Source organism: Pholcus phalangioides, unplaced genomic scaffold, assembly GCF_987345545.1.
Source record: "Pholcus phalangioides strain wild (caught in Gottingen) unplaced genomic scaffold, Ppha-v1.0 ptg000015l_1, whole genome shotgun sequence".
Lineage (NCBI taxonomy): Eukaryota > Metazoa > Arthropoda > Arachnida > Araneae > Pholcidae > Pholcus > Pholcus phalangioides.
Genome location: NW_028301608.1, coordinates 106,502,897 through 106,520,466, shown reverse-complemented (window position 1 = coordinate 106,520,466; position 17,570 = coordinate 106,502,897). Strand labels below are relative to the sequence as shown.

General features: G+C 35.7%; 1 protein-coding gene across 1 annotated transcript; it reads right to left on the bottom strand.

Moving 5' to 3' along the window:
- Positions 1-993: 993 nt before the first annotated feature.
- LOC149077298 (uncharacterized) lies at positions 994-16,037 on the bottom strand. Its single transcript, XM_089242783.1, has 7 exons — positions 15,957-16,037; positions 7,645-7,740; positions 6,017-6,075; positions 2,676-2,765; positions 2,515-2,547; positions 1,375-1,413; positions 994-1,240 (listed from the first exon to the last, which is right to left on the bottom strand). The coding sequence occupies exons 1-7, from the start codon at positions 16,015-16,017 to the stop codon at positions 1,151-1,153; spliced, it is 468 nt and encodes a 155-aa protein (XP_089098909.1). The 5' UTR covers positions 16,018-16,037; the 3' UTR covers positions 994-1,150.
- Positions 16,038-17,570: the final 1,533 nt, after the last annotated feature.

The window sequence follows — 17,570 nt, the reverse complement described above, 5'->3', positions numbered from 1 at the left end:
AATGACGTTTGAGAATTTTCGAAATTCCTCCCCCCCCCCCCCCCCATCAACTACAATCATGAAAATCAGACTGAGGGCAATCGACTTGACTGCGGGAACACGAAAATTCAAACCCTTTCATTTTGATAGCAATCGACTGAGCACCCTTAATTAATTCGTAGAAAAGGATGAATATTTTAAACACATAAAAATTCTTTTGAAGTTCTCGATTCTAAAAATATCAAGTTCTACCGATTAAGGTCTCTAAAATTCACGAATACATATGAAGCAATATGGAAATAGACATTTACGGCAGAAAAAATTTAAAAAAGAAAGCGTTTTTGCAAATAAAAGTAGTTTCAAAATCGGGAGAAAAGGGGCATTTTTGTTATTTTGCCTGAACGTCCGGACTCTAGTTATGACGTAAAAACCAGTCGACTGTCTCTCACAACTTTGGTCTTTTCCGCGCGCACTTTCGTGCAATCTTCTTAGCAGCTAGCTTGGTCGTCAGTCGACATTTTACCTTCTTAGAAACTGAGAAACTATCCGCGTACACTGAAGTTTTATCTATAGCAGCATCACCGTAAGATTTTAGTATTTTCTGTCAAATTTTGGAGAAAAAAAATGATATATGATGGTAAAGCGATATGATGGTTCAATATAGCTAACGCGGCCATAATTGTCACGAAAAAATACTCAAACTTTTCAATTAAAACGAATCATGTCTTTTGTTATCGGACTTTGACCAGGGATTCCGGCCACTTCGTGAACTGGCTGGCTAAAGTACGAAATTCGGAACTTGACCAAGTCAATTTACAACAAATTTGGTAATATGGCCATCCACTTCGCGAATAGGCAATTTGGGCAATTTGGGGCTTTGCCAGCAACATATACGTAGAAAAAATAATTGTTGCAGAATATAAGTACATAAACATATCTACTCGTAAAAACAATCGTATTTTTTCAGCAAAAAACATGCAGCAATGAAGGTAATAATCAAAAATTCAAGAAATTGAAATGTTCATCGAAAACGCTTTATTTGTGAGCAAGAATAATTGGTGAACTTTATTGAAAATGCGTATAATTCGCTATTAAAAATTCATATTCTGCCGTTACAGATCCAAGTGAAGTGTTACACTGTAGTATGCTTTGTTAGTGTGTAGATCATTCGTTATACATCTTTGTATTTGCTCAGATCAATGGTTGGCCACAAATCTCCAAGACATCCTTGAACGTCAGCGCCTACAGCTCGTATACAGTCCTAAACCATGGGAAAAAGAGAAGATATTTCATCGCAGATAATACCCTTACATTTCTACTAATACATTGTTATCAAATATGAGAGACTGGTGAGAATTATTATAACATATTTAGCAGTCTAACTTTTACACTCACTTCAAAATACACTGTCTGTCTTGCTTCTAGGCTTGAGAGCTGGAAAAACAAATTATATTCCAGGTAATTGGTATCGCAAAAAAATAATGGGGGTGAGAACTTATAGTAAACGTCCTAACCCTAACTGTTTTTTAAAAATTACTAGGATAAGGATAGCTAGAGCTACCTTGGCAATTTCGATTTGACTTATAGTCCAAGTCCACTTTCGTGTAAATCGAAATTGCCAAGATAGCTCCAGCTATTTTTATCCTAGTGGCATTCTCGTGAGCATGAGAAACGAACGAGGGCTCAGTTCCTGTATTAAAGAGGTTTTTCATAAAAATGGAATGATGCCGAATTAAGAATGTTGTGTGCCATAATTGTCGATTACTTCCAGTGGACCGTATTGGGTATTCGAACTGAACTCTATAACACAACTACATTAACCGTGTAACTGGCAAGCATAAAAATATTCAGAGAATTTTCAAGGGGTTATATTAAGCAAATGAAGTATCCTGAATACTATTAAATAATAATAATAAAAATTATTGTCAATATTTAAAACATGTGATGTTACACTTTAGGAGAGCACACTGTATTCATTTCACGTGATTTACATGAATTTGATGGTTGAAAAATGTTATTTATTGTTTTCCAACTGTCTTTTCTATCATTGTTGAAGCATGCACAGCACATATACATACCTTCCACACACGGTATTTCCCTTGAAAATGCAATGGTTAAAAATCGTTCTTGCTTGGCTTGTCAAGAAATAGAAGACATGTGCACCTCTGAGCTATTCTACTGGTAATTATAGAAATTTTATGAACATTTCACAAGCAAAATTCAAGTTGCCCGAGTTTAGTTGCTTGAAAGCATTAATAAGAGTTTAAAATATAAAATGTGTTTACTTGAAACATATAAAAAAACCACGTTGCGCTTGAGAGCAACATTCCGTGCCAAATGAAGGGTTACAAAATACCCTTTTTTGGAACACTCAGAACATATTCAAATCTTATATTAAGACGCAGAAAATCCAAAAAGTATAAATATTCAATCAAACTATGTAAACGAATTCACAAAGTTATTCGACGATATAAACATAAGGTATGACAAATTCCCGATGGTTACAGGAAAAAAAAAGTTCTAAAATCAACTTACACTTCCGACTCTTTCGGCAACGCATTCGTAAACCTAAAGCAGAAAGAAAAATGGCGATTAAAGAGTTATCAGACATCTGACGCATACCGTATAGAAAGCGATTATCCAATAAATCATACATCACAAATTATTTTATTGACGGATGAAACAATTTATATTACCTTACTGAAATGTTCCGGGTTTTCTGGGTCTATAGAAGGTCTGGAAATAGCTCGTTTTACCCTTTCACATTTCTCAGCCGCATTGATTACCTATAAAACGGCATAAGAACCATTATTCAATAATGAAGTAGAAAGAACGTGGAGGGGAAAGAAAAACAATTTTCGCTTATAGGATTAGTTTAAAGCTTCGTGGTGAATAGAAAAGAGGTTCAAAAAAAATCAAAGAGGACTGGAACGAATGTGTTGCATTTGCATTTTTTTTTTAATTTCAATTTATTAATATGCTAGGTGAATGATAACAATACATTAGGTAAATACGGTGCGTCTACTGCCGATGAATTTTTGAAAATTGTTGAAAAATTGATTTCTTCTGAAACGATATAAATTGAAAAATTATGGCCAAGTGTTTTTCGCGCAAAATTTGAAAGTGATATTTAAAATCAAAGATAAATTACACCAAAAACGAAACTAATTAACTTCGACACGCACAAAATCGAAACTTAAACTGTCTCGAAGTGGAATAAAATCTTTTCACCGCAACAAAATAAAATAAAAATGTATCAATCAATATTTGACTACATCAAATTTCTCTACGATTGAGCTCAACTGTACTGAATTTTATTAAAATAATAATTTACAACATAAATTTTCCCAAACAAAATAGAGAGAGAGAGAGAGATAAACACGTTCCAATAATATACATGAAATCAGAAATTAATGTTTAAAGTCGACCAAAGAGGGCGCCAGTAAAAACATATCTTCTCTGGCATACCCATCAACGCATTGATAGTGCTCTTCCACTTTCTGATCCACAAGTGTCACATAAGTTTTGAAATCCCCCCCCCCCCCATCAACTATAATCATGAAAATCAGACTGAGGGCAATCGACTTGACTGCGGGAACACGAAAATTCAAACCCTTTCATTTTGATAGCAATCGACCGAGCACCCGTAATTAATTCGTGGAAAAGGATGAATATTTTAAACACATAAAAATTCTTTTGAAGTTCTCAATTCTAAAAATATCAAGTTCTACCTATTAAGGTCTCTAAAATTCACGAACAAATATGAAGCAATATGAAAATAGACATTTACGGCAGAAAAAATTTAAAAAAGAAAGCGTTTTTGCAAATAAAAGTATTTTGAAAATCGGCAGAAAAGGGGCATTTTTGTTATTTTGCCTGAACGTCCGGACTCTAGTTATGACGTAAAAACCAGTCGACTGTCTCTCACAAATTTGGTCCTCGGAAGACCGTCGACTATCGATATCGCAGATACGTTCCTTGTTCCACGTCACAACAACGGTACCGATTTCGCAACGCTTCAGCCGAAACGCCAGTAGATCACTCTTCAAAAGAGATTGTTTCATCTTGCTTACCGTCACTTGCATCGATGATGTCACCGCGAGCGATAGTAGGCGAAACGTCTGCTGATGTGAAAAGCCTCGAACACAGCATAAGAGTCCGAAAATTATGGATACTCTTAATCATTGTTTTTGCATTGCTATATAAAGAATATTTGTAAAAAGGACTGTGGCCTTCATTTTTCTTCATTTTATTGAGACGGCGGGGGGGGGGGGGGGTTCGTGAACTTCATCTTACTGTCTTACTGGCACAAATTATCCGTGAAACACAAAACGTCTGGATTCAAACCACTTCCAAAGAAACCAATGAAACAGAAAAATGAAGGAAAGAAATCATCAAGACATTGTTAACAAAAACATTTTGAACTGATATAAAAATGGCGGAATTCTGAAAAGTTCTTTATAAGACTTAATAGCAAAACTCATTCTCGAATTGCCCCCCCCCCTTAAAAATAAAATTGCCTCCTTGTGGGGCGTGCTCCCCACATGTGGGGATCTCCGATGTAAGCAAAAAATAAAGCGGAGAATCACGATTTTTAAAACTAGAGAATGAGGAGAGCGATTCTTGAATTTTCAATAAATAAATTTTGCCTCTGGATACACAATAAATATTAATTTATTCATTTTCACATGGAAGTGCGCAAAAAGCACATTCGTGATACTTGATTGAATAAGATTTGTCTTCAAATTATTTTTAGTTACTTTTATGTAGAATTTCAATGCGTTATATGATATATAAGTACAAAAAGCTCAAAAAATTATTCTTTGAAGTGCAGACATTTTTCCAGAACCAATTGGAAAAAATTTAATCAAATGCATCCACTGTGGGACCACTTTCAAAGAAGAGTTATCATATTCACTTGTGTGTGTGATACATAGATAGAACCGCTCACAACCCTGGACATAAACAACGTAAGTCGAAAAAAAATTGATACCAGCAGAACGTGGTGTTCCCGGGTGGTCATCCTCCAAAGTACTAACCGCGCCCGATGTTGCTTAACTTCGGACGAGAACCGGTATTTTCAGTATGGTATGGCCGTCGGCAATTTATTGATTCAATATGTTTACTCTCATCAAGGGGGACGCGACCAACATTTAGAGAACCACTGTATCAAAGTAATAGAGGGGAAGGAAGAAAACTCTTTTCAGATAGTCGTATCATAAGGGCGGCAAAATATTATCCGCCTCAGATGGCAGAATTTCTAGGACACCGACCCTGCTCACGATCAACGTTTTTAGAAGTGGAACGAGAAAATTATGACGTCACAGACAGGGTACAGATAAACAGCTGTATATAAAAGCATGGAAAACCTTTACAGGGAATATTTTCACATGAGGAGGTTCCTAAAATGTCCACCGTGAATATAGAGGTCATGCTTGTGTGCACCGTGAAGTGACTGACTAAACACGATTCAACAACGCAATGTCTGTCAGTACCTGGAACACGACGACCAACTAAATTTAGTTTTGTCGAAAATGTGGTTTCGATTTTTTTCGAAAGCATTCAATGAAATTGAATCTAGTAATATCCATTTTCCGCGGCAGTAGTGGTGACCACGCGACCGACCGCAAATACTATGTGTTGTGAAAATATAGTTCTTAGGATTGTTCATTCCAAGCGAAATTTCGTTTTAACCTGAGTTAGGCCGGTATTAAACTATAAAAGTTTGATAAAATCCCTTTTATAAAACTCAAAAAATCCAACCAATAAAGCCCATAGGTTACATTCGAGCAAATGCAACCGATGTCCTTATTGGTTGCATTTTTCAAGTTTTATCAATGAACTTTTATGAAACTTTTATAGTGTAATCCCAGCCTTATACAGTTTTTACTAGTTACTCTATAATAGATAATAGAAATTCTAGAAGTCGTTTTTAAATTTGATGTGACTTCTCTGCTGCATGATCAATGCATGATCTAAAAATAATGATAATCGTTAGCGACGTTTAGAAATGTGTGGAGAAAGAAATATGCTTTACCCTTTCTGTTTGTAGATCCTCGCAATCAGTGAAATCTTTCAGAATTGTTTCATTTTTAGCTAAAACGGATAGTATACATTTTCAAAAATTAGCTGAAATCACCAATTGAAGTCACATCAATCATCATTTAAAGTCACATCAATCATCATTTAAAGTCACATCAATCATCATTTAAAGTCACATCAATCATCATTTAAAGTCACATCAATCATCATTCAAAGTTACATCAATCATGGACTGTCAGAATATATGCATGCATTAAGCTGGGATTAAATTATAATAGATTTAGAAAAGGTGTTTTATAAAACTTGGAAATTGCAATAAATAAGCTTATCGGTTACATTCGAGCGAATGTAACTAATAGGTTTTTAAGTTTTTTTTTTCAGGTTTTTTATGTAAAAGATATTTTATCAATTTTTCATAATGTAATCCCGGCCTTATGAATTACTGATATATTCGAATTCGATAAACAGAGGAAAGTAGGGGGGAAAAAACAGCATTAAATGCGGGTAAAACGGTTCTCCCGCAATTAATGCTGTTCCCCCCCCCCCACTCCCTTTCTTCTTTATGAGATCTTCCTTATTATCATGAATCATTTAAGACTGCTGCTCTCCAGATTTAAAAAACCAAATTGCACAGGATTTTTTAATATGTGATTATCTGTGACTTCAGAAGTAACCAGTAACCATAACATATTTGAGAAGTTTCAAAAAATTGGGACGTCATTTAATGTTTTTAATATCAATTAGTTGACTTTTTTGATTTACAAAATTAAAATAATTAGTGATTATTACTACGGGAACCTCATTCACAAATTTCCAGCCTCATTAAAAAATTTTCTTATCATTAGAGCCCGGATTATACGAGCTACAAAATATGCACTAAAAAACGCTAAATGTGTAGTAAAAAAAGCTGAAATATGTACTAAAAACGCCGGAATAGGCACAAAATAAAAATATGCTCTAAAAAAATTCTCCAATATGCCCATGTCTATACAAGTTGTCCATCAACTCATTTACGGGAAGGTAAAATGCACATAAAGAAGCATTTGTACGAGTATAGCAAAGTGGGGTCGGAAATGAAAAGTGTTGGCGGAAAAATCCACGAAATGCTGAGGAAATGAAAAAAAAAAAGTTTCTTATTTACATTAATAACTACTCAAATGTGCCATCACCAACCACATCGATGCAGGTCTGGCAGCGTCTAGCAAGTGATCGGCGTACCCTTTCGAAGATACCAGATTCACGAACAAACTTGTTTAATTCTTTTACAAAACTTGAAAAACATTGGTTACATTCGTTCAAATGCAACCGCTACGCTTATTGGCTACATTTCAAGTTTTATAAAATAACTTTTATCAAACTTTTACAGGATAATCGTGGCCATAGAAAATTTTTGAAATGTGGAAAAATTTCGTTACGTCATGTTTGTAATTAAGTGAGTCCATCCGTACCTTTCCTCCTTTCTCGGGACATTTGAATCTATCAAATACAGCAGTAAACATTAGGTATGCCTCACTTGTCATGTAACTGATTTCTTAATCTCTCTTTTGCATTTATGAAATTTTTATGCATATGAGTTGCATTTTTACAAGTCGAAGAAAACCCACAAACCAAAATGAAACTTACATTCGGAAACGCATCGAACAATTCCGAAGTATTGCTCGTTGGAAAGCGTGGGCAAGTGATATCCTTCACATTCTTGAGTGTGGTCTGCCGCAATGCCTGTCAAAGGAAGATGCAAATTCAGTGATCAGAGCTTAACATTTAATTTACATTCGCTTATATTCGTAACGAATTAATTCATAAAATAAGTCATTTGATATAATTCTTCCACTTCTGTATTCTTTATGCATATTTTTCAACAAAATTTAATCATATATCTATGTTTGAACTTGGAGCTAACGTTGTTGACGGTGGTTTACGTGTTATAGGGTTGGGCTGATAGGGCTCCAGCCCGTAGGTCCGAGACTATTGTTATCATTTTTGTCTCTTTCATACTGTAAATTCATTATAGAGACGAGCGACGAAAATCTTTCTTGAGACTCCCTAATTAGTCAAAAATAATTTCATTTGGGATTTGATTATTTATTTTAAATATTTCATTTCAATATTATAAACAGTAGAACTGAAGCATAGCACAGTATTTGATTATTTCAAAAGTTATAAGCGTTTTTCAGAAGCCGCATGTATGAACTTCTGATGTCTCTTTTCAGAGACGTGCGTAGGAAAGGGCATTAGGGGCTTTTACTCTCCCTAAAAGAATAAACAAATAAAAATATTTTTTAATATTTTGCAAAAAAGAAATGAAATATCTAAACAAAATGCCTTTTTAACCTATTCATACCCGAGCCAAAACTGACTAATAAGAAAAATAAAATTGATTGATATGTGTTTATATTGCATGCCAAAATGTCCTTCGAAAAAAAAATTTTATTAATTAATTAGGGTTGATATCGTCACTAGGACCATTTTAGTTATGCACACATATGTGTATGACATAAATGCCGCTCTTCGCTTGTTAATACGAGATATACGGAAGACTGGATGTTGTGAAGATATTTATTATTTGAGATGTTAATTGTTTTAAGGAAGGAAAAACTCATCTCTGCCTCTACCGGGTCCCTGGATTGCCGGACGAGCGCTCTGACCACTAAGCTACAGAGGAGATAGACATTTTCCTTCGCTAGAGCGTATATATGTGCCGAACGGAACCGCGCATTGAACGGTGAACCGATCAGCCAGCAGCTGAAGGACGACGAGCCACCAGATGGCTATATATATGACATGAATGTCGCTCATGGGTACCTCAGGTCTTAACTTAAAAACAAAATCATTATAAAAACCATTTAAAAACGTTAAATTAAAAACCGGAGTGAAGAGATTAAATGCTATCTTAATTAGCGTCTGTGAATTTATTTAAAAATTTTTTTGAAGGTTAATGACTCAAAATTCTCTGGAAGAGACGGAAATTCATTTTGTGCGCTTCCATTTTTTAAACCCCCTCCAAATGTTGATCCAGTACAAACTCCTGTCTCTTTACATTACATTGAAATAAGCATTTCATGGCAAGACGGTGTGGTTACGAAAGTGTCAATAATTTGGCTTTTATCTTGATCGGTGTGTTTTGAATATGATCGAATCAAAATTTCACATGGGTTATCAAAAATTGAATTTTTTCCCCTCTTATTACCATCATCGTCATTATAATTGTTTTTAAATGCAAGTAATGCTGCTAGAAAAGTTGCGTAAAAAATTTTGAACTCAATGGAGATGAAGTCGTACTGGAATCTATGATTTGTCCGTTTCTTGAAGTTCGATGAGTATTGAAGAATGTCAAGGGTGACAGAGTGTCCTGTATACTTCAATGCAAATACAAATACAACGCCACAACAGGCAAATTGCCCAACGAGGTGGCTGACTTAAGAACATCATGGATTCCCCGAGCCATTTTTTGGAGGCGTTGTGGTACACACATGCGTTGTGGTGTGGGGTAATATGCATAATCACAGATAAAGACGATAAATGTCAAGTATTTATCAAATGTACCAACGACACTTGGTTACCGCATAATCTTTCGTAAAAGTGATAATTTTTTTTTTGTTTATCAAATTTACCAATGACGCTTGGATATTACGCATATTCACCTGTAAAAATGATAAATTTGTCAAACATACTAAGACGATTGGTACGTCTTATTATGCCTAGGGTGACCATACGTCCCGTATTTCCCGGGACAGTCCCGGTATTTTCTGTTTTTTTGGCCGTCCCGACTTTTTGGCAAAAGTGTCCCGGTTTTTCCCGTATTTTACACGAAGCCTACTTGAATTTTTATTCTTTATTGAAGTCAAAGATTTGCATTATTTTTCAACTCAGAAATTATTTTATGATAATTACAACTATATATGAGAATATTAATCTCCCACATTTGCCATGTGAACGTTTTTTTTTCGTGGAATACATTTTAATCCACTGCTATTTGTAGTAATGCATCATTTCCTGCCATTGTGATTTTCCGTAATTTCAACAGTATTTGGCAACTTTGTTTGATTTTGGCGTCATTTTTGGCGATAATTGGCGATGTCCCGTATTTCCCTGTATTTGGAATCCCGATGTCCCGTATTTCTCTCGAAGAAATATGGTCAGCCTAATTATGCCTCTTTATTATGACGAATTTATCACATTTACCGTAATGTGTACATACTTTAGTATTGACACGGAACGTATAGTCAACCAAAGAATAGCGAAAGTCGTAACCACTTCCAGTTTTATACTTTGCGTCGCATATTATAATTAAAATTTCAATTAAAATTTAAGTTCTTTTCATGCTGTTGATGCTTAGAATGTGGAAAAATATTGAAATTTCGCTCGTTTTTCTATAAAAGTTTTCCAGTATGTTTTCGAATTATGGACTACCATAACAAATACTCGCTGACTGTCAATCCTAAAATACCACAATTTGGACAACTGTGTAATTATTGCGAATTATGTTAGCATACTAAAAAAAATTTAATTCGTTAGACTAACTATATCTCATCGAGAAAAGTACAGGAAATCTCTTGAATAGCGAAAATCTTGAATATAAGACCTCTTAAATACACAGGACATCTACGATTCTCGCTATAAACTTGCGAAGATGAGAATAATTGCTGGAAAAATTACCGATGAGCGAGATAGAATTCAAATTAGAATTAGATAGAATCAAATTACAGCTCATCAATTTTTTTTTCAATTGAATAAAAAAACGTTGAAGATGAAAATTCAATAATATCCATGATGAATATGTGTATTTTTGTCATAATTAATCACGATATTATTTGTAAATTGTCATAATATATACTGATGTAAAAATAATAAACATAAAAAATAAAAGTTCGAATAAACTTCAATTTAAAATGCCGGGGAAAAAACGGGACATATATGGATAAAAAAGTTGGAATGGCCATAATTACGGGAAAATACGCAAATGCCCTGTAAAATACGAGTACAGTGAAAACTTGCAACAACGATACTCGATATAACGATAAATCCCTCTACAGGAATTTTTCATTCAAGTCTTGTTTGGAATTGTCTATAATCTAATGTTAACTTCTGCCTTTCGATACAACGATAATCCATCTGAAATATATTATTATTATTTGAAGAATCGTTATATATCCAGGTTTCACACTATACAGGGTGAATAGGAAACAAGGTGTATGACATTTTTACTGCCGAACCGTTGATCTTAGAAGTGCACTTCCAATCAGAAGAAGTATCCAAATAACGTGTAATACTCAGATATGTCATTCATATTTTAAGGGATTGAATCTTATATATAAATGTGAAAGTATGTATGTATGTATGTATGTATGCTCTTTATACAAATCTACAGTTTTAGACCGATCGTCGCCAGATTTTGCATATATACCAAACAGGACCGGGATTGAGCCGTAGGCTACTTTAAAAGTTCGTCAGAGCTGGGCAAATGCCCGAAATGGGCGAAAAACTGTCGGGCAACAATGGTTTTGGGGGCCTCAACAATCACTTTCGGAACGTTTACTTTGGTTACCGTGGTTCCCAACAATGCGTTTCAGACGTGTCTTTACAATGGTTTGTCACACCTTTAATTCTGTTATTATAACAGTTTATTCTTCTATAACGGTTTGTCACTTTTCCAATTTAATTCCAGAAAACCCGAGAAGCGCCGGGCATTTCTGCTAGCCTATATACAGGGTGTCCTGTAACTGATAATGCGGCCTTCATCTCATCAACCGCCCATCGTATAGGTATAGTTTCTATTTAAAAAAATGCGTAAAGGCGTTTGAATAATATTCGCTGCACAAGCTGGACGTATGACGTCACTAACAACAGAGAACAACAACTACGACGACAAAACTGGGAATAAAAATGTTCAACGCCAGCTGATGAACTCAATGCTTGCCTCAAATCATCAACACTCTGGCACGAAGTTAAAAAATTATCATTATCCACTAACATGCGAATTCAACTGCAAAATGACTCAGCACTGCTATCATTTTCACATCAGTTGACCAACCAGTAGACCCAACCACTGGACCGATTGCGTTCCCAAATGGATTTTGCCAGTTGTTAAACTCAGCTCAAGCACTTGCAAAGTCTTCCCAAACATTCAACAAAATGACCAAAACCATGAGTTACTTTCTGAGAGCGATTCTGGCACCGAAAAATGACAGTGTGAACAAGATCAACGAAAAAATCCTAAAAATTATTCCAGGAGACTCCACATCTTACAAATCGGTTGACACTGTCACAGACACAGCGCAGACAGTTCTGTATCCTGCAGAATTTCTGAACTCTTTGGATATTCCGGGTGTGCCACCACACAATTTGACCCTCAAAGTCGGAGCACCTATAAGGCTTTTAAGAAATTTGGACACACCGAGACTCTGCAATGGCACCAGACTCTGCGTGAAGAAATTGCACAATTGCATCATTGAAGCAACGATTCTAACTGGATGTGACAAAGAAAAAGAAGTCTTCGTTCCACGTATCCCTATTATCGCCGAAGAAATGCCATTCACTTTCAATCATCATATCACAATGACAATCAACAAAGCGCAAGGCCAGTCGTTAGCAGTGGCAGGTATCAATTTACTTGAGCCCTGTTTTTCACACGGACAGCTTTACGTCGCGTGTTGGTAATCCCAAAAATTTGGCATCTACACCACAGATGGACAAACAAAAATATTGTGTATCCACAAGCGATTGCCTGAAGATTTTAATTAAAATATTTAAAAATAAAAGTAATTTTTTCTTACTTGATGCAGAATTTTTTTTGAGTAAGAAATAATTAATAAGCTATACATATATAAATTTTTTACGGGGCGGGCAACGTCGCCGGGTATCAGCTAGTTTTATATATAAATGTGAAAGTATGTATGTATGTATGTATGCTCTTTATACAAATCTACAGTTTTAGACCGATCGTCGCCAGATTTTGCTTATATACCAAACAGGTCCGGGATTGAACCGTAGGCTACTTTAAAAGTTCGTCAGAGCTGGGCAAATGCCCGAAATGGGCGAAAAACTGTCGGGCAACAATGGTTTTGGGGTCTCAACAATCACTTTCGGGACGTTTACTTTGGTTGCCGTGGTTTCCAACAATGCGTTTCGGACGGGAATATATGCCTTTACAATGGTTTGTCACACCTTCAATTCTGTTATTACAACAGTTTATTCCTTTACAACGGTTTGTCACTCTTTTCCAATCCTCCCAGTAATTGAAGAAAACCCGGGAAGAGCGCCGGGTATTTCTGCTTGCATGTATACAGGGTGTCCTGTAAGTGCTAATGTGACCTTTATCTCATCAACCACCCATCGTTGAGGTATAGTTTCAATTTAAAAAATGCTTAAAAGGAGTTTCAATAATATTCGCTGCAGAAGCTGGACATCTGACGTCACTAACAACAGAGAACAACAACTACGACGATAAAACAGGGAATAAAAATGTTCTACGCCAGCTGATGAACTCAATGCTTGCCTCAAATCATCAGCACTCTACTTCACCAAACACCAACTCTGGCCATATCGTTACATTGCAATTTACTGCCATTAGTGAGATGGGTTGGAAGTGAAGGTTCTGTCTATCGGTGGTCGCCTCGAGTTTGTTAGGACATCAACACTCTGGCACGAAGCTAAAAAATTATCATTATCCACCAACATGCGAGTTCAACTGCAAAATGACTCAGCACTGCTTTTCACATCAGTTGATCAAACTTGGCAATGGAAGAATTCCCGTAGACCCAAGCACTGGACTGATAACGTTCCCAAATGGATTTTGCCAGTTATTATATATATAAACTCAGTTCAAGAACTTGCAGACAAAGTCTTCCCAAAAATTCAACGAAATCACCGAAACCATGAGTGACTTTGTGAGAGTGCGATTCTGGCACCGAAAAATGAGTGTGAACAAGATCAACGGAAAAATCCTAAAAATTATTCCGGGAGACTCCACATCTTACAAATCGGTTCACACTGTCACAGACACAGCGCAGACAGTTCTGTATCCTGCAGAATTTCTGAACTCTTTGGATATTCCGGGTGTGCCACCACACAATTTGACCCTCAAAGTCGGAGCACCTGTAATGCTTTTAAGAAATTTGGAGACACCGATACTCTGCTATGGCAACAGACTCTGCGTGAAGAAATTGCACAATTGCATCATTGAAGCAACGATTCTAACTGGATGTTACAAAGAAAAAGAAGTCTTCATTCCACGTATCCCAATCATCACCGAAGAAATGCCATTCACTTTCAAGCGATTACAGTTCCCGATTCGTTTAGCAATCAACAAAGCGCAAGGCCAGCCGTTAGCAGTGGCAGGTATCAACTTACTTGAGCCCTGTTTTTCACACCTTTTCGTCACCTGTTCGCGTGTTGGTAATAGCAAAAATTTGTACAACTACACACCAGATGGAAAAAGAAAAAATATTGTGTATCCACAAGCGATTGCCTGAAGATTTTAATTAAAATATTTAAATATAAAAGTAATTTTTTCTTACTTGATGCAGAAATTTTTTTGATTAAGAAGTAATTAATAAGCTATATATATATAAATTTTTTACGGGGCGAGCAACGTCGCCGGGTATCAGCTAGTAGTTATTAAAATAAAAAAATTAACTTTTTATATACAGACTCCAGTGTGTCCCAAATTCCAATTAAAAAGGTGTTGTTTTGTCTCTCCTGATGTCACCTAGAAAATTCCACGTTTCTACGTAAGTACAATATTTGCTGATATATTCGAATTTGAAAAACGGAGGAAAGTTGGGAAAAAAACAGCATTAAGTGCGGATAAAATGGTTCTCCCGCAATTAATGCTGTTTTTCCCCCACCTTGTTCTTTATGATCTTCCTTATTATCATAGAATCATTTAAGACTGCTCTCCGGATTCAAAACCAAATTGCACAGAATTTTTTAATATGTGATTATCGGTGGCTTGAGAAATGACCAGTAACCATAACATATTTGAGAAGATTCAAAAAATTTGGACATTCATTTAGTATGTTTTTATTTTCAATTAATCAGCTTCTTGATTTACAAAATTAAATTAATTATAGTTTGTTTCAGGTTAACTTTGCAGTGAAAGGGAAGCTATGAGGGAACCGCATCACACGTTGCTATGACAACGAAAGCCTTTCAACCAATGTATCGATGCGCGGTGGCGGTAAGGTATAGCTGATTCACGCCAATCTCACTGAGAAAATTTTTTTTCACGTAAAAAAATGGTGATCATTTTTTTTCTAATTTAAAATTCTTAAACGAATAAAAATCTATTTTTTCAGTATTTCTTTTCAATCATTCAAAAAATTGAAATATTCTGCATAAATGATCATCGTAAGCCTCCGATATATTGGAACTATATTTTGGGGCGAAAGAATACGCTCTCTACCTTTCTCTGTACTGCAAAGTTAACCTGAAACGGACTATAGTGATTATTACTACGGGAACCTCATTCACTATAACGAATAAAAAATTAGGAAAAAACTGGTTTTTTTTTGCTTTTTAATTTAACGAAAAAATTATTTCTGTTTGTGATCAGGAAAAAAAAGTAATTTATATCAAAAAATCAGGCTAAAATTTCTGAAAATGTAATCTTTCTCGAAAAATCATAAAAAAACTAAATTTCTATGTGAAATTAAAAAAACAAACCATGACGCTCACTAAACCTTATAATTTCCATGACCGTTTCTTTTAAAAAATTTGTTTGAAAATCATTACTTAACCGTTTAAGGGGCACAACAGAAATCACTAAACACCCTTTAAAATGTCATTTCGAATGAAGAATAATTTCTTCCGATTTTCAATGCTGAAAGCAGAGGCTTTAAAGGAGGCGAGATATCTCGTCAATGCCACTTAAAGAATTAAAAAACATTTTTTTTAAGCGAAACATCAGTCATAATTGGATTAAAAGACAACCTTACCCTTCACAAACGTGAAAATCAAAAGTCCTTGAGCAACATATATCAAAGAAATGACAGCCATCACGGTTTTTTCAAATAACGAACTGAATGAGTTACTCTGTCATCTGAACTTATATACATCTCGTATATCTCAACATACGTGCAAAGCATTTTTTGAGAACGATTATTGCGTTGCGGTTTCGATTATTTTGAAACCATCTATCAGTCACACGTTTCAACATTTCATGGAAAACACGAGATTTCCACACTTCTTTTTGATATAATTATCCACTATTGGTTTTTTTACTCTGTCATGTACCTGAAGAACTTTCTGAACAAACAAATAATCGAACGACACCTCACACGACGTGATACTTGAACTTGAACTACCAGACAGATATCCACGTTAATATTCCTTACGGAACCTCTAACGTAAAGGGTATCACGACGTGATACTGCGACAGAGACCCAAATCTACTCTCCACGTGGTACCTCGATTTTAATGCCTTGAAATAACAGCGCTGCTGCTGCATCAGCCAATGACGATAGCACAAAAAGTCCAGTGAAAGTATTTGATATGTAATATACTTTTTTTTAATATAGGCTGCTTTTGAACGCGATATCATTCATTCACGTATCATTTATATGTTTGAGGTAATTAAGTTTTCATGACATTCATAAATTCATTCACAAATAAGCTTGTTATCCGGGTTTCGAAATTGAAAAATGAGGTATTCATCGTCAGTTTTTCCGCATGTACAGGGTGATCATGAAATAATTTTTCCGGTGTAAGAGCGCCTAGAGACCGCAAAAACGGACAAATGAGAATGAAATTGGAGATGCAGGTGTTTCAGAGTATGCCATCGAGAATGAGAAGAAAAACAAAAATTTAACTCTCGTGGTTACGGTTACAGCAACAAATTTTTCAAAAATTAAAGGGTGATAGTCACTTTTATGCATTTCAAAGTGATCGGCGCAGAAGAAAACCGTAAACGACATTTCACGGTACCTGTGGCACCGAAAACGTCGGCCCTTGACGTGGAAAAAGAAACATGGGGAAATAGCCTATGCAGAAGATCACAATAAGGCCGCAGGAATTTCCTCGCCGAGGAGTTAGTTCAGCAGCCCTTTTCTTGTTGAAATATCCTTTCTTTGTCTGCGTTTATGGTGCTGCAGGTATAATTCCAACTTCATTCATGGTTTTTTCGCTGCTCCGATCACTTTGCAACGCATAAAAAGAAGTGTAGTCATTTGAATTTTTTTTTTCAAATTTTGTTGCTATAATGATAACCGCAAGAGCTACAGGTTTTTGCTTTTCTTTTCATTCTCGAGCGCATTCTCTGAAACATCTATATCTCGAATTTCATCCAAATTCATTGGTTTTTGTGACTGCCAGGGGCTTTTATATTGGCAAAGTATCAGCAATTTTAAACCCTATACCGTCTCTATATTGGTTTTTATTTTTGTCTATAGGCCATAGTTTCCCAACTTTCTTTGTCCCATCGGCCACCTCTTTTCGCCCATCGCCCCCTAACGCTAACTAACCCATAGGATCTTATGTTATATCCGTACCTTCTACCGCCCCCCTGGAACTTTCCATCGCCCCCAAGAGGGCGTTAACGCCCACGTTGGGAA